This window comes from Suncus etruscus, chromosome 4 (genome assembly GCF_024139225.1).
Source record: "Suncus etruscus isolate mSunEtr1 chromosome 4, mSunEtr1.pri.cur, whole genome shotgun sequence".
NCBI lineage: Eukaryota > Metazoa > Chordata > Mammalia > Eulipotyphla > Soricidae > Suncus > Suncus etruscus.
In genome coordinates this window covers 58273817-58295714 of record NC_064851.1, presented here as the reverse complement: position 1 = coordinate 58295714, position 21898 = coordinate 58273817, and the positions used below count along the sequence as shown (strand labels likewise).

Here is a 21898-nt window from a genome sequence, read left to right as displayed (position 1 = left end):
ATTCATTTTGATAATTAGTGTATGCTGTTAAGGAGAGGTCTGAGTTCTTTCTTTGCACGTAGTTGACCAATTTTCCCAATATCATTTGTTGAAGAAGCTTTCCTTGTTACACTTTGTATTTCTTGTCCCTTTATCAAAAATAATTGTTCATAAAACTGTGGGTCCATCTTCAAATATTCAGGTCTATCCCATTGAGCTAAGGGCCTGTTTTTATTTCAATGCCATGCTGTTTTAATGAATACTGCTTTAAAGCTAAGGAAAGTGATTCTTCCCATCTTTCTTTCTTTCTTTCTTTCTTTCTTTCTTTCTTTCTTTCTTTCTTTCTTTCTTTCTTTCTTTCTTTCTTTCTTTCTTTCTTTCTTTCTTTCTTTCTTTCTTTCTTCCTTCCTTCCTTTTCCTTCCTTCCTTCCTTCCTTCCTTCCTTCCTTCCTTCCTTCCTTCCTTCCTTCCTTCCTTCCTTCCTTCCTTCCTTCCTTCCTTCCTTCCTTCCTTCCTTCCTTCCTTCCTTCCTTCCCTCCCTCCCTCCCTCCCTCCCTCCCTCCCTCCCTCCCTCCCTCCCTCCCTCCCTCCCTCCTCCCTCCCTCCCTCCCTCCCTCCCTCCTTTTCTCTCTCCCTCCTTCTTTTTCTTTCTTTCTTTTGCCAAGGATTGCTTTAGCTATTCATGAAAGTTTATTACTCCCAGAAGCATCTAAAATCCCATGAAAAATGTCATGGGATTTTTTTTTTTATAGGGATTGCATTAAAATCTGTACAATGCTTTAGAAAGTATTAACTTTTTTTTTTCTTTTTGGTTTTTCGGGCCACACCCGTTTGATGCTCAGGGGTTACTCCTGGCTAAGCGCTCAGAAATTGCCCCTGGTTTGGGGGGACCATATGGGACGCTGGGGGATCGAACTGCGGTCCTTCCTTGGCTAGCGCTTGCAAGGCAGACACCTTACTTCTAGCATCACCTTGCCAGCACCAAATATTGACATTTTAATGATGTTAATTATTTCAATCTATGACAGGATTTATGTCTCCATAAAAGAGGTTTTATATCTTGAAGTAGTATTTTATAGTTTCCTTTATATAGCTCTTATCTCTTAGTTAAGTGGACTTCAAGTACTTGATTTTTCTGAGGCACAATTGTGAATGAGATTATTTTTTAGTATCATTTTCTTTTCTTTCATCATTTGTATGTAGGAAAGCCATGGATTTTTGCATATTAATTTTGTAACCTGTCACTTTACTATGCAAGTATATTGTTTCTAGAAGCTTTGTTGTGGAGTCTTTAGATTTTTTTTTTTTAACTTTTACAGCATCATGTCATCTGCAAACGAGAGCTACACTTTCTTTTTTATATGAATGGCCTTGATTCTCTTTGGATTCCTTTGATTCATTCTCTCTCTTTCTCACTCTCACTCTCACTCTCACATTCTCTCTCTCTCTCTCTCTCTCTCTCTCTCTCTCTCTCTCTCTCTCTCTCACATCTTCCTTCCCTCTACACACACACACCAAACACACACACACACGCACTCAAGCACACACATGTGCCAGGCAGTTCAGGGTTACTCCAAGCTCAGCACTCAGAAATCGCTCCGGGCAGGCTTGGGGGACCCGATGGGATGCTGCGGATCAAACCTGGGTCTGCTATATGCAATGCCCTACAATTCCCATCTTATTGAGAGTTTTTATTATGAAAGGGTATTGGACCTTGTAAAATTTTTCTTAGTATCTATTGATATGACCGTATGGTTTTTGTTTGTCGATAGGGTGTATCATATTGATTGACTTGTGTATGTTAAACCATCCTTTCATGTCTGGAATGAATCCAGCTTGGTCAGAGTATATAAGCTTCTTGATGAGTTGTTGAATTCTGCTTGCTATTGTTTTGCATTCGTGTTCATCAGGATATGGACCTATAATTTTCTTTTTTGTGACCTCTTTGTCAACTTTTGGTGTCAGGGTGATGTTAGCTTCATAGAAACTTTATTTGGGAGTGTTTCTGTGTCTTCAATTTCCTGGAAGAGCTTGAAGAGGATTGGCAGTAAATTATCTTTAAAGGTTTGAAATAATTCACTAATGAATTCATCTGGGCCTGAGATTTTGTTTTTGGGAAGCCTTTTCATTACCCTTTCACTTTCCTCAATAGTGATAGATCTGTTCAGGTATTGCAGATTATTTTGGTTCAATCTTGCAATGTTGTTGGTGTCTAGAAATTTACATTTTATTATTTATGTGGAGGAGGGAGTAAATTATAAGTGTGATTCAAGTGATTTCATAATGATAAATCTTAAGTAATTTTACATTTATTTTTGTTCATAATACTGTTGTTGTTTTTTCCTCATATACAGAGTCTTTCATGATGAGTTTCAGTTATGCAGTGTTCAGCACCCTTTACCAGTGCACATTTCCTACCACCAGTTTTCCCAGATTCTCTCTCATCCTCTTCCTTGCTTCCCTATCAGGCAGTTTTCTTCTTTCTCTCTCACTCTCACTTCCTCCTCCCTCCTTTTTACATACTGTGGTTTGCAATACTGTTAGTGAGGGGTATCATGTCTGTTACTTTCTCTCCTTTCAGCACCCAATTCTTGTCTAGAGTGATCTTTTCCAACTCTCGTTGTCATGGTGGTTTCTAATTGCACTCTCCCCAATATTTGTGGGAATTGTACTAATTGTCCTAACTACCCTTTCCCAATATCTGTGGGAAGCTCTGGGCTATGGGCTGGTCTTCTAGTCCTTACCTCTATTGTTTTTGGTATTATTACCATACTATCTTTTTTCTTATATACCACACATGAGTGAGATCATTCTATGTTTACCCTTCTCCCTCTGACTCATTTTGTTCAATATAATAGTCTCCATATCCATGCATGTATAAGTTGAGTTTCATGTGAAGTCTCATGAATTTGAAAGCATCCAGAACTAGGCAGTTAGTATTGCCGCTAACTTTGCCTGTTTTATCTTAATAGTTGTATGAGATGGCTTAGGTCTCTAAATTTTGTGTCTTTTTAGCCTATTCCAGAACCAAAAGGAGGCCGACTTATCCAGGTGGAAGGTTACTGGATTTCTGTGGGAGACAAGGAGCCAACAATAGATGAGGCATATGTTCTTACCTCTTCTGTCAAGCTGAACCTGAGAGATGTGGTTAGAGTGGTTTCTGCAAGGTGGGTGGATCTTGATTTCTTACTGGTCTGAAGGTTTACCTGCATAGTTTATGACTTCCTAGTCTTGAATTCCTAAGCATTTAAAGAGCTTTTTGTTATTCATTAGCTGACTGAATAAAATTTTTTTTTTTTGGGTCACACCCGGCGGTGCTCAGGTGTTATTTCTGGCTCCATGCTCAGAAATTGCTCCTAGCAGGCATGGGGGACCATACGGGACGCCGGGATTCGAACTGATGACCTTCTGCATGAAAGGCAAACACCTTCCCTCCATGCTATCTCTCCGGCCCCTGAATAAATTATTTCTAAAGTTGATATTATAAGTTTTTTTAAGATACTGAGCATTGTTGGTGAAGCTATATGCATACTAATTGATTTCAATATTGAAAGTCTGCTTATCAGGGTTTGTTCATTTATTTATTTATTTATTTATTTGTTTGTTTGTTTGTTTAGTTTTTGGGTCACACCTGGCAGTGCTCAGGGGTTATTCCTGGCTCTATGCTCAGAAATCGCTCCTGGCAGGCTTGGGAGATCATATGGGGTACCAGGATTTGAACCACCATCCTTCTGCATGTAAGGCAGATGCCTTACCTCCGTGCTATCTCTCCGTCCCCAACCATTATTTCTTTAGTAAACAATACTCCCATTTTCCTGTGTGAAATAGAATCACTTTTTCTTATCTCATATTTTTTGAGGAAATGTTATATTTATTTAGGGCTTAAGCATTCCATTCATTTATAGATCTATGAAAATGCTTCCTTATAATGATCAGTTAGTCACTCTTTTCACAATAGTATTTGGATTTGTTTTGTTTTGTTATTTATTTTTTTAATGGCCTCTTTTGAATGATCTGAAGGACCTATCCAGTACTTATTCAGGGAGAGACATCTGTTGGTAAAACAAGCCTGATCCGGTGGCTAGCTTCAGCTACTGGTAACCACTGTGTGCGAATCAACAATCATGAACACACAGATATTCAGGAATACATTGGTTGTTACTCATCTGACTCTTCAGGAAAGCTTGCATTTAAAGAAGGTAAGATCATGATTGCAGTTGTGGATGTATATGCTGTTCTTCTGCATCTTTTCCTCAAATATTCTACCTGTTCTCCAGTTAAGCAAAGTAACTTTTACTTTAACAGCTGGTTTCCAGAATGGTAAAGGATTGTTTGTATCCTTTGGGTCCTGTGAACTCTTTTTCAGTTGTTGTTTTTGAGCCATCCCTGGCAGTACTCAATTATTACTGCTAGAAGGTTCAGGAAACCATATGGGGTGCCAGGGATTAAACCCAGACATACAAGGCAAGTGTCCTGCCTGCTGGTTACTATGATACTGCTCCAGTTCTAAGGGTTCAGAAAATTCTTTCAGTAGAATAGGATTAGCGCAAGGTTTGAAAACAAGTTATATCAATTCATAGGGTGAGCAGTTCACTTGAGAAATTTGAGAATAGATGAGGATATGTGATATAAATAAAATCAAGACTGTGTGGAAATAAAATGGGAAATAAAATTTTATGGGGAGGGTCTGGAGAGATAGCACGGCGGTGTTCGCCTTTCAAGCAGCCGATCCAGGACCTGGTTGGTTCGAATCCCGACATCCCATATGGTCCCTTGTGCTGCCAGGAGCTATTTCTGAGCAGATAGCCAGGAGTAACCCCTGAGCACTGCCAGGTGTGGCCCCCCCCAAAAAAATTTTTTTATGGGGAAATAAAATAAGTTGGAAATGTTATATTTGTTGGCATTGCACTGCTCCTCAGTAAGAAATGAAAGGGACCGGGGCCAGAGTGATAGTACAGCAAATAAGGTATTTTGCCTTGCACATGGCTGTCCTCTGGCATCCCATAATGTCTCTTGAGTACCACCAGAAGTAATTCCTGAGTGCAGAGCCAGGAGTAGCCCCTAAGCACCACTTGATGATCTTCCCCCAAAGTGAGACTATTTAAATTGAGCAACAAACAGCATTAAATGTTTCAGTTTGGAGGCAGAAATAGCTGCAGAGAGTGATAATCAGCAATTTGTTGAATTGTGTGTAATTTAAAAATTGGGCTGTTTTATGCACTAATTTTCAGTGTTTATTTCCTCCAAGGTGTACTCATTGATGCTATGAGAAAGGGCTACTGGATTATTTTAGATGAATTAAATCTGGCTCCTACTGATGTATTAGAGGCACTAAACAGACTACTGGATGATAACCGCGAATTGCTTGTAACTGAAACACAAGAAGTTGTTAAAGCTCATCCCCGGTTCATGCTCTTTGCTACTCAGAATCCCCCAGGCCTTTATGGAGGCAGAAAGGTGTGTGGCATTTGCCCCCTTAGTTTTATTTTTTGCCTTAGCTGGTAATTAATCTTTCTTATATGACTGAGATGGATGTGTTTTCTATATTGAAGCTTCTTTCTGTTGTGAATTGTAGGCAGTTTTCATTTTGGAAAGTAGCTGAACAGGCTGTTATGACCATTTCTTCCTGTGTGCTTCCTAGGTGCTTTCTCGCGCCTTCAGGAATCGGTTTGTGGAACTGCACTTTGATGAACTGCCTAGTTCTGAGCTGGAAACTATCTTGCACAAGCGATGTAATTTACCACCCTCCTATTGCAGCAAGTTGGTGAAAGTCATGCTGGATCTTCAGGTATTGTATCTCTACCACATCATTTCAGGTGAAAGTGGTGATTATGTGGGTCAAAGATTTATTGTAGTAAATTAATAGATAAAAATAGTTTTATCCCACCATGGAAGAGTTTTAAAAAATATAATAGTTTCAGAAGCTGGGCTGATAGCAAGGCATGTAAGGCATTTATTTGCCTTGCACAGGTTAACCCAGATTCGTTCTCTGGCATTCCATATGGTCCCTGAGCCACACCAGGAGTGATTCCTGAGTGCAAAGCCAGGAGTCAGCTCTTAGTGTGCTGGGTTTGGCCTTAAAAATAAACCAAAAAGGGGCTGGAGTGATAGCACAGGCGTTTGCCTTGTAAGTGGCTTACCCAGGACAGACCTCGATTTGATTCCTCCCCACCCCCCATCCCAGGTGGTTCCCCCAATCCAGGAGCGATTCTGAGTGCATAGCCAGGAGTAACCCCTGAGCGTCACTGGGTGTGGCCCAAAAAGCAAAAAGAAGTGTATTCTGATTACTTTCTAAAACACTAATAGTAATTCTTAGACTATGTTCCACATCATAGGACTAATCTTCTTGTATCTTTGCCACCATTACTATTGTTTATAATTTCTGCATGGTATGTGTAGTATAGAATATTATTTTCCATATTTTTTGTTGTTGTTGTTTTGCTTTGGGGCTACATGTGGCAGCACTTGGTTTACTCTTTGCTCTGGGCTTAGAAATCGCTCCTGAAAAACCTCAAGGATGCCGGGGATCAAGCCCAAGTCCATCCTGAGTTGGCCACGTGCAAGGCACATGCCCTACCTCTGTGCTATCACTCTGGCCAATATTATTTATTTGTTTGTTTGTTTGTTTATTTATTTATTTATTTTTGGTTTTTGGATCACACCCAGCAGCACTCAGGGGTTACTCCTGGCTCCATGCTCAGAAATCGCTCCTGACAGGCTTAGGGGACCATATGGGATGCCGAGATTCGAACCAATGACCTTTTGCATGCAAGGCAAATGCCCTACCTCCATGCTATCTCTCCGGCCTCCCCGGCCCATATTCTTTTTTTTAATTTTTAATTTTATTTTAAGATTTTTGTTTGTTTGTTTGTTTGTTTGTTTGTTTTTTGGACCACACCGTTTGATGCTGAGGGTTTACTCCTGGCTAAGCGCTCAGAAATTGCTCCTGGCTTGGGGGGACCATATGGGACACTGGGGGATGAACAGCGGTCCTTCCTTGGCTAGTACTTGCAAGGCAGACATTTTACCTCTAGCGCCACCTCATGGGCCCCTCGGCCCATATTCTTATACTTGAGCATAAACATTTCTTCAGCTAGTTTACATTAAATATTCAATAAAATAAAATTTTAAGGGGAATTTATTAGAAACATTAAGTAAGTTGTATATGCTGCCATAGTCCCCTTTTTATTTCTTTTGTTACTTTGAATAGTCCTATCGCAGGAGTTCATCAGTGTTCGCTGGAAAACAGGGCTTCATTACACTTCGTGATCTGTTTAGATGGGCTGAAAGATACAGATTGACTGAACAGACGGAGAAGGATTATGACTGGCTACAGCACTTAGCCAATGATGGTATGTTTTTAATCAAATGTTTTCAAACTGATGTTATACTAAACCTTGAACTTTTTGTTGTTGCTGTTGAAGCATATATTATCAATGTTGTGGTCAGTATATGTTTATCTCATTAGGTATTCCAGACACAGACTTTCTCAAAACCCTGGTTCTTTATTTCTTTGTTTTGGGGACACATTCTGGCTCTAGTTAGGGATCTCAGTACCACATGTGGTGCCAGTGATCCTTCAATGTGTTTTGTAAATCTTTTGTTTTTATAGTTCTCTGTGCTCATGTATTCTGGTTGCTAAGTTTTTTCTGATCTTTCATTAGATGATGTGAGGGAATCAGGATTTGGTCACAGCATTTTCAGAGAAGTTTTGGCAGTATTTTTGTCTTATTGTACCACTTATCTTCATTGTGGTCATGATACATAGACCTTAGAGATATACAGAAACAAATAGTGAAATAACTGCCAGCATTCTATTCTGAGAAAAGGCAGGAGTAACCCCTGATCGCTGGACCTGGGTTTGATTTCCAGCATCCCATATGGTCCCCTGAGCCTGCCAGGGTTGAGTTTTGAGCGTAGAGCCAGGAGTAACCCCTGAGTGCTGCCGGGTATCACCCCCAAAACAAAAACAAAAAACAAAACTTAAGCCCGGGGCTAAAGAAAGGTAGTACAGTAAGTAGATTGGTCTCTCATCTTGTATGTAGCTGACCTGAGTAACTCCAGTAACTATAGGGTCTCCTAAACCCCTCCAGAAGTGATCCCTGAGTACAGAGCCAGGAGTTATTATTTATTTTTAAAAAGATTTATCGGGGTCGACGAGGTGGCGCTAGAGGTAAGGTGTCTGCCTTGCAAGCGCTAGCCGAGGAGGACCATGGTTCGATTCCCCGACGTCCCATGTGGTCCCCCCCAGCCAGGGGCAATTTTTGAGTGCTTAGCCAGGAGTAACCCCTGAGCGTTAAATGGGTGTGGCCCAAAAAACGAAAAAAAAAAAAGATTTATCATTCTGCCCCCCAAAAAAGTACAAGTTTTTTTACCCTTGCAGGAAAGCAGATGTAGGCAGTCTGTCACATGTAAAATTCATGTTTAAATATATCACTATAGCATGCAATAAACAATTTGTTTTAGATTCACCTCCACAACTGAGTGTGGCTCTGTCATTCACCGAATCCTGCACAAACTTTTCTGAGAACCCCGAGAATTCCCTAAAGTGTCCAGACCAAGACGTCTGTGACACGTTAACTCTGAACAAAGCTGGATATATATCCCCTAAATTAAACAAAAATAATAAGGCTGTTAAGTTTTTCTTCTTATTTATTTAGGGGGGAGTGGGCACACCTGGTGATGCTCAGGCCTTACTCCTGTCTGTGTTCTCAGGGATCACTCCTGGTAATGCTCAGGGTACCATATGGGGTGCTGGTGCATTGAATCTTGGTCTGTGGCATGCAAACCAACTGTCCTGCTTGCTATTGCTATCGTTGCAGCCCCATATTTTCTGATATACAGGTGTAGAATAGAGGAACTCTTTTTAAAACAAAATACAGAAAAACCCAAATTATTGAGATTTAGAATAGGATTATTGAATAATATGATGGAAGTGTTCCGCTACTTCATGTTCTGCTCAGTGTGTTTATGTGTATGAATGCTTTCATGTACACCTGCACGCAGACCAAGAATACAGATATGGATATATATGTATATATATGTATATTTGTTCTGAGGAGACAGGCTGGATACATGTTATCTATTGGTGACCTCTTTGACTGTCCCTATAGAATAATTACACTGTGCTTGAACTTTATTTTGCTGTTTCTGCTCTTTTGTTTTGGCTTTTTTTCCCCTTCACCTAATTGGATATGAGATTTCAGTTCTATGTGGATGGATTCTAGAGAGGATATGGCTCAATGTGATATGCTCCCCTTGTTTTCCAAAGTCTATCTTCAGATTTCCTCTCTGTTGCAGCATATGAGGTGTACTCCATATTCTTCCTGTCTATTGGTACAGGCATGTGATGGGACTTTTTTTTTTAAGGTTTTATGCTTTTGGCGGGTCGAGTCAGGAAGCAGGAAGAGGTTGATGTGATTCAAGGTGTCCTTGAAAAACATTTCAAGAAAAAAGTGTGTCCTCATTCCCTCTTCTCCAAAGAAAATGTCTTAAAATTGCTGAGTAAGTATGCCATACTATCTGAAGAATGTTTTGATTTCTATACTTACTGGAATTTAAAATATATTTTTCCTATCTTTTATAGGTAAATTTTCTACTCAGGTATCCTCACTGGACTCTAAGTTTAGCCATATTGTGTGGACCAAGGGCATGCAGAGACTGGCAATGCTGGTGGGAAGGGCTTTGGAGTTTGGTGAACCAGTGCTGCTGGTTGGAGACACTGGGTAAAGTTTAATGACTATAACAGACCTTGCTGCAGTTCATAGACTTACTTGAGTTATGGCTGAACAACTCATATTGACAAAACAGTGTTTTCCCCTTTCTCCCCCCCCCCTTTTTTTTTTTGTGGTTTTTGGGTCACACCCGGCAGTGCTCAGGGGTTACTCCTGGCTCTATGCTCAGAAATCGCTCCTGGCTCCAGGCTCAGAAATTGCTCCTTGCAGGCACGGGGGACCATATGGGGTGCTAGGATTCGAACCGATGACCTCCTGCATGAAAGGCAAATGCCTTACCTCCATGCTATCTCTCCGCCCCCCCCCCCTTTATATATATATATTTTTTTTGATTTTTCGGGCCACACACATTTAATGCTCAGGGGTTACTTCTGGCTAAGGCTCAGAAATTGCCCCTGGCTTGGGGGGACCATATGGGACGCCGGGGGATCGAACCGCGGTCCTGATCCTTGGCTAGCGCTTGCAAGGCAGACACCTTACCTCTAGCGCCACCTCGCCGGCCCCTCCCCCTTTATATTTTAAAAAAAATTTCTTTCAGGGGAAAAAGATACTATTTTTATGCTGTCTTAAATTTAAGGCCTCATGATGCCTAGGCAGGAGTTGTACTGATCTTTAACCTTGAGCTCTTTCACCTTGAGTATTAAACAGCACCATCATTTTTTTTTTTTTTTTGGTTTTTGGGCCACACCCGGTAACGCTCAGGGTTTACTCCTGGCTATGCGCTCAGAAGTTGCTCCTGGCTTGGGGGACCATATGGGACACCGGGGGATAGAACTGTGGTCCGTCCAAGGCTAGCGCAGGCAAGGCAGGCACCTTACCTCTTGCGCCACCGTCTGGCCCCATAACAGAATTTTTAGATTATGTTTGCATAATCTTTTTTTTTTTTTGGGTCACACCCGGCGGTGCTCAGGGGTTACTCCTGGCTGTCTGCTCAGAAATAGCTCCTGGCAGGCACGAGGGACCATATGGGACAGCGGGATTCGAACCAACCACCTTTGGTCCTGGATCGGCTGCTTGCAAAACAAACGCCGCTGTGCTATCTCTCCGGGCCCATCATTTTCTTAAGTATTAAAGAATAGTAGTAGATAGCTAGTTTTTCTTTTCTGTCTATAAGGATAAAATTTCTTCTCTGTCCTTAGTGGTTGCTGATAAAAGTAGAAGGTCTGGAAGCTCTGTAGTGCCTGCTATTCTGGCTAAGAAACCAGGAAGTGATTGAATTTTGGTGAAGGGTGGCCTGAATCAGGCTTTGTATTTTCTAGCACTGTCTACTACTAACAGTGCTGACTTTGGGGTGCTTTGTGGGTGTGTATTTGGAATTCCTGTGTGTATTCCTGGAATTCAGTGTATTTCTTTTACAGGTGTGGAAAAACTACAATTTGTCAGGTGTTTGCAGCCTTGGCAAATCAGAAGTTATACTCAGTTAACTGCCACTTACACATGGAAACCTCGGACTTTTTGGGGGGACTGCGTCCAGTGAGACAGAAGTCTAAGGTTTGTCCATTAGTAAACAATGACGTGTTTATTCATTAAAAGGACTGCACTTAGCTGTATGAACCAGATGTGTATTTTATTATGGCTAGTTTTTACGGCCATGTGTCTCATGTGTTTTTTGTTCCATGAGTGTGTTTTTGAGTAACCTTGTCTACAGGGCCTGTGCTTTGCTGTCATACTATTTTTGTAGTAGAACTGCTTCCCTGACAGGCACCAGCTAGCTATTTGAATATTCACCCTTGAGTTTGACCTCCTTTTCAAATTGTAGGAAGAAGTGGACACATTAAGACTATTTGAGTGGCATGATGGACCCCTGGTTCTTGCCATGAAGGAAGATAGCTTCTTTCTCTTGGATGAGATTTCACTGGCTGATGACTCTGTCTTGGAAAGACTCAACAGGTATATTGAACAGGCCTGAGCAATCAACTTGTGTTTAAAGTTTTCCTGGATATGTTTCTCATAAGTACATGATAACAGCTTTGTTTATTTACTCCCTTATCTGGGAGCTTTTTTGATCTCAGTGCTCAAGAAGGGGAGACTTAAATGGTGCCAGGTGTCAAACACAGATTTCCTACATGCAAACCATGCTCTCAGCTCCTTGAGCTATCTTGCTGATGGTTTGTCCTCGCCTTTGCCCTATCCCTCTCTCTTCAGAGGCTATATGGAATATTGTAGATTGAACCTGGGTCAGATGTGTGTAAGGCAAACACTTAACTTGCTCTGGCCCTCAGTTTATTTCTTCTGAATTTTTGATTTTTGATTAGTTGATGATGGGTTCACACTTGACAGAGCTAAGGAAACTCCTGATTCTGTGATCAGGGGTTACTGCTTACTGGATTGGGGTACCATACGGGATACTTTTTTTTAAGGTTTTTGGGCCACACATACAGGTTCTAGGTGTTACTCGTGGTTTTGGACTCAGGAATCACTCCTGGCAAGGCTTTAGGTAGGGGATCATATGGCATATTGATTGAGTATTAAACCTGTGTCAGCTGCATGCAGGAAGAGCCTGCTGGGCAGGAGAGATAGCACAGCAGTAGGGTGTTTTCCTTGCATGCAGTCGATCCAAGACAGATGGCGGTTCTAATCCTGGCATCCCATATGGTCCTTCGAGCCTGCCAGGAGTGATTTCTGAGCACAGAGCCAGGAATAACCCCTGAGTGCTGTCGGGTGTGACCTAAGAGCCAAAAAGAAAAACAGTGCGGTACTGTTGCTCTGGCCCTGATTTAATTCCTCCCCCCCCCCCCCCGTAATATTTTTTTATTTTTCAAATAATTTTTTTTGGGGGGGGGGGGGTCACACCCGAGAGGGCTCAGGGGTTACTCCTGGCTCCAGGCTCAGAAATCGCTCCTGGCAGGCTCAGGGGACCATATGGGATGCTGGGATTTCAACCAGTGACCTGCATGAAAGGCAAATGCCTTACCTCCAATGCTCTCTCTCCGGCCCCTCAAATAATATTTTAATTTAAGCACCATGATTAGTTTGTAGTGGGATTTCATTCATAAAAAGAACACCCTTCCTTCATCAGTGCAACATTCCCACCACCAATGCCCTCCCATCTTTCTCCTCCTGCACCCCCTGTCTGTGTTCAAGAAAGGCATTCTACTTCTCTCACTCATTAACATTGTCATGATAGTTGTTAGTGTAGTTATTTCTCTAACTCCACTCACCACTTTCTCGATTGCTTGTTCCTTTTTATTCCTAGTATTTGTGTGTGTGTGTGTGTGTGTGTGTGTGTGTGTGTGTGTGTGTGTGTGTGTGTATTTTAAATTATTTTCCTATTTGATAGTATTTGGGTTGTTTCTGATTCTGTGACTAATGAATGGTGTTATGGATATTTGTGTTCAAGCTGCCGAGTTAGAAAACAAATGCCAAAAAAAAAAAAAAAAGGAAAGAAAAAACAAATGCTATAAAAGAGCATAAGTGGAAAGAGAAATCCAGAGTCATTTTAAATTTTATGATTTTTAGACAGTAATTTTTCTTTTTTTTTTTTTTTTTTTTTGGTTTTTGGGCCACACCCGGTAACGCTCAGGGGTTACTCCTGGCTATGCGCTCAGAAGTTGCTCCTGGCTTGGGGGACCATATGGGACACCGGGGGATCGAACCGCGGTCCGTCCAAGGCTACCGCAGGCAAGGCAGGCGCACCTTACCTTTAGCGCCACCGCCCGGCCCCGACAGTAATTTTTCTTAAAAAGAACAGTGAAACACAAAAATAGACTAATTCTCTAATTTTCTCCCAATTTTTTGTCTTTTAGTGTCCTAGAAATGGAAAAATCTTTGGTATTATCTGAAAAGGGCAGCCTAGAAGACAAGGATAATGAGGTAGAGCTGTTGACTGCTGGGAAAAAATTCCGCGTCTTAGCAACCATGAATCCTGGGGGTGACTTTGGAAAAAAAGAGGTAAAATGTATTTCTGAGGAGAATTCGTTTTGTTTGGGGACCATACCCAGTAGTGCTCAGGGCTTACTTCTGTCTCTGTGCTCAGTGATCACTCCTGGGGGGTTCAGTGAACCAGATGGTATGCTTGAGATGGAACCTGTGCGTGCCATGTATAATGCAGCTCCCTACCTGCTGTGCTCTCTCTCTGACCCAGTAAAATGTGTTTCTAAAGTAAGACTTTTTTTATCTACTATTTCAACTCCACTCACGAATACCACCTATGAATATTAGTATGCAAATACATGTTTTACCTGTTTATAAATTGGGTATGTACTAGGCATATTGGAAAAATACAGAAAGGTATTTGAGAGTCATTGTTCATTTGAAAATAAGTCTGACATTTGTGGATGGGAGAGAGTTCAAAGAATTGAGACAGATTTGTATGTGGAAGGCTCAGGTTTAATCCCTGTCACCACATAATCCTTTGCACGAACCCCTCTTCCATGTGCTCCCAGTGCTTCCTCCTCTACCTGCCACCCCAAGCCTTTGAGCATCACCCATACCCATCAGTACCAACTACACATTTTTTTTTTTTTTTTTTTTTTTTTTTGGTTTTTGGGCCACACCCAGTAATGCTCAGGGGTTACTCCTGGCTATGTGCTCAGAAGTTGCTCCTGGCTTGGGGGACCATATGGGACACCGGGGGATCGAACCGCGGTCCGTCCAAGGTTAGCGCAGGCAAGGCAGGCACCTTACCTTTAGCGCCACCGCCCGGCCCCCAACTACACATTTTGAGTCATTGGATAAATCTTTGTGCATGTGCATAAATGTGTTTGAAATGTCATTGCTTCAGTTGCACAGTGTTTTAGGTCCATAACTATATTGAAATTTCCCAAGAAAGAGCTCTTTGTAAAAGTTTGGTTTTTGTTTGTTTGTTTTTTTGAGGGGGCGTCCACACTCAGCAGTGCTTTGGGCTTGCCTCTTTTTTTTTTTTTTTTTTTTTTTTTTTGGTTTTTCAGGCCACACCCGTTTGATGCTCAGGGGTTACTCCTGGCTAAGCGCTCAGAAATCGCCCCTGGCTTGGGGGGACCATATGGGACGCTGGGGAATCTAACCGAGGTCCTTCCTTGGCTAGCGCTTGCAAGGCAGACACCTTACCTCTAGCGCCACCTCGCCGGCCCCTGGGCTTGCCTCTTTCTCTGTGCTTAGGGATCACTTCCGACTTGAGGGGTCATATAGGTTGCTGGGAATTGAACTCAAATTAGTTGGGGATTGAACTCAGATTAGATGTATGCAAGGTAAGCACTATACCTTCTGAACTATCTCTAGTCCCCATTTATGGTTTTAAGTACACCTGTGGTAGTATTAGTGATCTCTAAATGTTGTTGCCTGGAGCTGCTTCTGGTTTTGAAGTTAAACATATCTGTTCTCTCAAGGGTGATATGGGTCACTGTTGATGACGGGAAGAATGGAGGCAGTTCCTTTTGTACAGAGTTGTGTGAGGATCTAGTTGAACTCATTGAGCCAGGCCTATACACGGCTTTTAGACTTGCAAAATTGCTAGGTGAAGCATGGAATAGCTTGGCCCTTTAGTGTTAAGAAAAAGGTAGTGTTCTGGGAGGTCAGGGCTAAAATGGGTTATTAGGGTGGAAGACAGGTAGAATTCTTGGTGACTTAGTGAGTCCCTGGGATGCTTGCATAATTTAGGGATTAATTTTTTTTAGAGTAGTAGTAGTAGCAATGATAACAATAACAGCATAATAATAATGCTAGTAGTACTTAATGAGCTGTGGAGCTCATAGTTTTTAATTGGGAGGTCATGTTGAGCCCAGCATTTCCCATGCATTGTGCCAGGAGTAGCATCCAAACACACTGACTGTGACCCCAAATAAAAGAAGGCCTTCAATTGTTGTGGCAAGTCTAAGAAATCTATGAAGGTGGTGCTTGAAGAGTATATGAGAGCTAAAATGACATGAAAGTGTCAAAATAAAGTTGATTCGCATAAAATGTTTTTGGTTTTTGGGCCACACCCGTGTTGCTCAGGGGTTACTCCTGGCTGTCTGCTCAGAAATAACTCCTGTCAGGCACGGGGGACCATGTGGGACACCAGGATTCGAACCAACCACCTTTGGTCCTGGATTGCAAGGCAAACGCCGCTGTGCCATCTCTCCTCATAAAATGTTTTTAGTGAAAATGCAGCTAGTAGGGGCCGAAGTGGTGGCGCAGTGGTAGGGCATTTGCCTTGCACACAGCTGACCTAGGACAGACCTCAGTTTGACCCCCTGGTGTCCCATATAGTCCCCAAGCCAGAAATGATTTCTGGGCACAGAGCAGGAGTAACCCCTGAGCATCACCGTGTGTGGCTAAGAAAAATGCAGCTAGTATTTGCCAACCAGATTTATATCTTAACTTTTTTTTCAACTTTTATTTATTGATTGATTGATTGGTTGGTTGGTTGGTTGGTTGGTTGGTTGGCTGGTTGGTTGGTTTTGGGCCACACCCAGCAGCGCTCAAAGGTTACTCCTGGTTTCTGCACTCAGAAATTATCCCCGCAGGCTGGAGTACCATATGGGATGCCGGGAATCGAATCGGGGGAACCCTACTGAGTTGGCATCATGTAAGGCAAAAGCCCCACTGCTGTGCTATCTCTCTGGCCCCAGATTTATAGCTAACTTTTTACTTAAAGGATGTTTGTTTGTTTGTTTGTTTTGGGGCCACACCAGCAGTTACTCCTGGCTTTGTGCTCAGGAATCACTCATGGTGGGCTTGGGGGACAACATGGGATGCTAGGGATCTATTCCAGATTGGTTGTGTACAGGGCAAACACCCTTCCTCCTTGGGGCCGGAGAGATAGCACAGCAGTAAGGTGTTTGCCTTAGACGCAGAAGGATGATGGTTCGAATCCTGGCATCCCGTTTGGTCCCCCGAGCTTGCTAGCGATTTCTGAGCATGGAGCCAGGAATAACCCCTGAGTGCTGCAGGGTATGATCCAAAAACCAAATCAAACCAAAACAAAACAAAACAAAAAACACCCTTCTCCTGTACTATTGCTCTGGCCCCCCTCAAAGGTTTGTGTGTGTGTGTGTGTGTGTGTGTGTGTGTGTGTGTGTTTTTAAGCTTTTATGTAGCTATTTTGTTTTGTTTTGGTTTTGGGGCCATATTTGTTGACTCTCAGGGGTTACTCCTGGCTATGTGCTCAGAAATAGTTCCTGGCTTGGGGGACCATATGGGACGCCAGGGAACGAACATGGTCCATCCTAGGCTAGCACGTGCAAAGCAAACACGCTGCCACTTGTGTCACTGCTCCAGCTCTCATGTAGCTATTAAGTCCTGATTATTATTTGTTTTTCTTATAGCTGTCTCCTGCCTTGAGAAACAGGTTTACAGAAATATGGTGCCCCCAAAGTACAAGTCGGGAAGACTTAATTCAGATTATAAGTCGTAATCTTCAACCTGGATTGTCTTTTGGCAGAACAGATCATAAAGGTGAGAATGTTTAGGTTTTGGGGATGAAGGTGTGGAAATTACCATGTGACTTGTGATCACAGAGTGAGGAGAAATGGTGAGAACAAACACCCAAGGAAAAGAAAATTCTAGTCAGGTGTCTTCACATTATCTATCACCTCCTGATAATGCTTGCTGAATTTTAATTCTTTTTTTTTTTTTTTTTTTTTTTTTTTTTTTGTGGTTTTTGGGTCACACCCGGCAGTGCTCAGGGGTTATTCCTGGCTCCAGGCTCAGAAATTGCTCCTGGCAGGCACGGGAGGACCATATATGGGACGCCGGGATTCGAACCGATGACCTCCTGCATGAGAGGCAAACGCCTTACCTCCATGCTATCTCTCCGGCCCCTGAATTTTAATTCTTAGTTGTTTAATGTTCTAGACTTTGGCAGTGGAGGAGATACACTCTACACTTATAGGTGACTTTTGGCAATGTTCAGGTGTGATGTGGTTTTGGGGCTTAAACCTGGAGTCCTAAGCGTAGGACATTTGTTGGAATTCTTATATTCAGTACATTCCCCTCAAGCACTACCAAAAGTGATTCCTGGCTTTGTTGAATATATCCTTTTGGATTTTGGGTGAGTGGTTGAGTGGTGTGTAGCACCACTGTGCTAAATGGCACAATGTTCAGGGGCAACATGTGCTGGAGATTAAACCCAAGCTTCCAGCATTCAGGGACCAGAGAGATAGCATGGAGGTAAGGCATTTGCCTTTCATGCAGTGGGTCATCCTTTCGAATCCCGGCATCCCATATGGTCCCCCGAGCCTGCCAGGAGTGATTTCTGATCATAGAGCCAGGAGTAATCCCTGAGCATAACCAGGTGTGGTGTCCCCTCCAGGGGGAGGGAGGGAGGGAGGGAGGGAGGGGGAGAGAGAGAGAGAGGGGGGGGAGGAGAGGAGAGGGAGGGGGAGGGAGAGAGAGAGAGAGACTATTTGTTATAGGTTCTGAACTCTTGGCAGTGCTTAGAGCAGGGGTGGCGAACAAGTTCGACAAAGAGCCAAAAAATTTTTTTTTGGGTTACACCCGGCAGTGCTCAGGGGTTACTCCTGGCTGTCTGCTCAGAAATAGCTCCTGGCAGGCACGGGGGACCATATGGGACACCGGGATTCGAACCAACCACCTTTGGTCCTGGATCGGCTGCTTGCAAGGCAAACGCCGCTGTGCTATCTTTCCGGGCCCAAAGTGCCAAAATTTTAAACTGTGAGTGTCAGAGAGCCACACCACGCAGTGACCTGCCAAAACAGACAAACACACAAAAGCATATAATTTTAACAATAATATATATTAAACACATATTGCATTTTGCCATCTTGAATGAGGGTAAAAATCCTGCAGTGATGGTGAGGGTGTGCTGAGTCCTCCACACTCAGAACTAATGGTGAGATGTGACCCAACATGTGACCCACGGGTCCCGTCTCACCCCCCACCCCACCCCCTGCTGGCCCTTGCAGTTGTTTCTGAGGAATGGGAGATGGGATGATGCAGCCTGGGGGCGGACTCCACGCTCGGAGATTTCTCCTCACAGGTCCCTCCTCAGAAGCAGCAGAACAAAATCCAAACTTAGCAAAGAGCCACAGTATACAAAATGATGATAAGAGGCAAAAAGCTGCATTCATTTGGGCCAGGAGCCACATGTGGCTCGAGAGCTGCGTGTTTGCCACCCCTGGCTTAGAGGATAACGTGGAGTAATGGGGATCAAACCCATGTTGGCTACGTGCAAGACAAACATCCTACCCACTGTGCTATCGCTCTAGCCCCAGTACATTAATTTTTATTAGAACTTAAATTAGATATTTACACAATACTTCTTCTGTGGTGGTCCTTGTATTTCATTTTTCTACTTTTGCTTTGCCTTTACTGCTTTTCCTGTTAATTTATCAAGGAAATATTAGGTCTTGTTCCTGACCTAGCTGTTAAATGTCCCATGTTTGCCTCTCTTAAGTGGGATAGCTGGTGTAGTCCCCAACACACCAAATTATATAGGTATTCTCTAACACAATTTTAAAACCCAACTCAGGGAGCTATGATAGCAGCTGTTCAAACCCTCCTGTGCTGTTTTAGGAGTTAGACTTTTTTTGGTTATTGGGCCATATCTGCCACTCATGGGTTATTCCTGGCTCTCCACTCAGAAATAGCTGCCTCAGGGGATCGATCATATGGGATGCCAACAATCAAACCCAGGTTGGCTGTTTGCAAGGCAAACTGCTATCACTTTGGCCCAGGAATTGAACTTTTAGTCCTAAATTTGGCATAAATTTCTCTCTTAAGAAAGGCTTGTATTTAACTGGTACATTCTCAGGTGTGCACATTGCTGCCTGACAAGCTATTTTCCCAGGTCCAACTCCTGGATGACTATTACAGATTTCACTAAGTCTGTAGTTCTCAATTTTTCTAGGACATTTATTTGTTGAAATGTACTTAATTGGATTCCATACCCACTTTTCTGATTAACTTGTCTGGGTGAAGGCATGAGAGTTTGGGGCCAGAGTGATAGCACAGTGGTAGGGCATTTTCCTTGCATGCTACTGACCCAGGACAGACCCTGGTTCAATCACTGGCGTCCTATATGGTTCCCTGAGCCTGCTAGGAGCGATTTCTGAGCACAGAGTCAGAAGTAATCCCTGAGCGCCTCCAGGTTTGCCCCCTCCCACCAAAAAAAAAAAAAAAAAGACATGAAAATTTGCCTTTCTAACAAATTATCAAATAATGCATTACTATTTGTTCGTGATCCAGTACACAGAATCTCTGTCTTTGCTGTGAGCTGTCTCAGACAGTGCGTTTACTATTCCAGAAGGGAAAGTTGTGGAAAGAAAAGGTGAGATGAAAACTGCCCTGCAGGCATTATCTATCTTTGGATTTTGTGTTGAGAGCAAATCCTTAAGGCCTGGGACATCTCTGTATCACCAATAGGTAGCTTACTCCTCTATTATTTGAATTGTGATAAGAATGGCAGAGGAAATATCTGTCTTTTTTTGTTTTGTTTTGAGTGAAATGAATGCTATTTATAAACCCCTTTGGGAATGTGAAGAAAGCTACGGACACATTCTTTAGAAAAAAAAAACAGAAAATTTCAGAACATTTTAATTCGAAAATTGTATTTCTAGGCCAGAGAGATAGCATGGAGGTAAGGCGTTTGCCTTTCTTTTCTTTTTTTTTTCTGTTTTTTTTTTTTTGGGGGGGGCACACCTGGCGTTCCTCAGGGGTTACTCCTGGCTGTCTGCTCAGAAATAGCTCCTGGCAGGCTCGGGGGACCATATGGGACACCGGGATTTGAACCAACTACCTTTGGTCCTGGATTGGCTGCTTGCAAGGCAAACACCGCTGTGCTATCTCTTTAGGCCTGGTGTTTTCCTTTCATGCAGGTCAGTGGTTCGAATCCTGGCATCCCATATGGTCCCCTGAGCCTGCCAGGAGTGATTTCTGAGCATAGAGTCAGGAGTAACCCCTGAGCACTGCTGGGTATGACCCAAAAACAAAACAAAACAAAAACAAAAAGTTATATTTCTAAATTAGAAATTTATAATTTAGAAAATTTATCAATGTACATTGGCAAAAATTAACGTAACTTCTTGGAGCATGGATTCTTTCAGGCCACTCATGGGCTCTCCTGGTCACAAATTTACAGTAGGCAACAATTTTATGTGTATCTTTGTGTCATAGGGCTGGACATTGCTGAGGTGATGCTGGACTTCTTTGACTGGCTGACCAATCAGGAGTTTGGCCGAAGGTGTGTCATCACTATCAGAGATATTCTCTCTTGGGTTCACTTCATGAACACCATGTGGGAGGAAAGTGCTATGAAAAGGCCTGAAACCATCTCCACTGTGACATCTTTTGTTCATGCTGCATGCTCGGTATACATCGATGGAATAGGTTCAGGTATGGTGTCAGTGTTGGGGCCAAGATATCATGATAAAGGGGGTAAATGAAATAGAGCAAGCCCAGATGTTTGTTCGAATCCCATTGTCTATTATTTACAAGACTCAGAAGGGCTTTCCTTTTATTTTTACTATTTTGGAGAGAATAGCGATGCTCAGTGGTTACTCCACTCTCCTACATACAGGAATTACTCTTGGCAGTGTCCGGGATTCCATATGGAATGCTGGGCACTGAGCCTGTGTCAGGCATGCACAAGGCATGTTTCCTACTTACTGTACTCCTTCAGCCCCTTTACTCCTTTTTGAGATGTAATTTACTAAAACTTCGCATAGTTTATAGATCAGACACTTAGGAAATATGAAGAAGTGATATGAATAGAAAGAGGACTATAGAAATACCTTTCTTTCTGAGGCCGGAGAGATAGCACAGCAGTAGGGCATTTGCGTTACACATGGTTGACCCAGGACATACCTGGGTTTGATTCCTGGCATTCCTTTATGGTCCCCCAAGCCAGGAGTGATTTCTGAGAGCAAGCCAGGAGTAACCTCTGAGCGTTGCCGAGTGTAGGCTCCTCCCCCCAAAAAAGGAAATAGTTTTCTTTCTGAAGGAACAGTAAATTATTAGGAACGATCATTTAAGGGGGCCGGAGCGGTGGCACAGTAGTAGGGTGTTTGCCTTGCACGAAGATTTCCTAGGATGGACTGCAGGTCCACTCTCTGGCGTCCCATATGGTCCACCCAAGCCAGGAGTGATATCTTAGCACATAGCCAGGAGTACCCCTGAGCGTCACCAGGCGTGGCCCAAAAAAGAAGAATGATCATTTATATGTACTTACCTAAATAATTTGTTTTACTTTAAGTTTACTATAATTACGTAAGGTTTAGTATTTATGGGCCAGAGAGATAGTATTGGAGGTACTTACATGTAGCTGT

The 21898-nt window shown here is 42.7% G+C and overlaps 1 protein-coding gene across 1 annotated transcript in view; it reads left to right on the top strand.

Moving 5' to 3' along the window:
• MDN1 (midasin AAA ATPase 1) overlaps positions 1-21898 on the top strand; it is a 169043-nt gene that overhangs the window by 46301 nt on the left and 100844 nt on the right. Inside the window, exons 23-34 of the mRNA XM_049772304.1 lie at positions 2995-3146; positions 4000-4178; positions 5228-5436; positions 5621-5767; positions 7190-7331; positions 9349-9483; positions 9566-9704; positions 11072-11204; positions 11473-11603; positions 13460-13604; positions 16940-17069; positions 20748-20966. Of these exons, the coding sequence (XP_049628261.1) occupies positions 2995-3146; positions 4000-4178; positions 5228-5436; positions 5621-5767; positions 7190-7331; positions 9349-9483; positions 9566-9704; positions 11072-11204; positions 11473-11603; positions 13460-13604; positions 16940-17069; positions 20748-20966 (1861 nt within the window). The remainder of the gene's footprint in view (positions 1-2994; positions 3147-3999; positions 4179-5227; positions 5437-5620; positions 5768-7189; positions 7332-9348; positions 9484-9565; positions 9705-11071; positions 11205-11472; positions 11604-13459; positions 13605-16939; positions 17070-20747; positions 20967-21898) is intronic.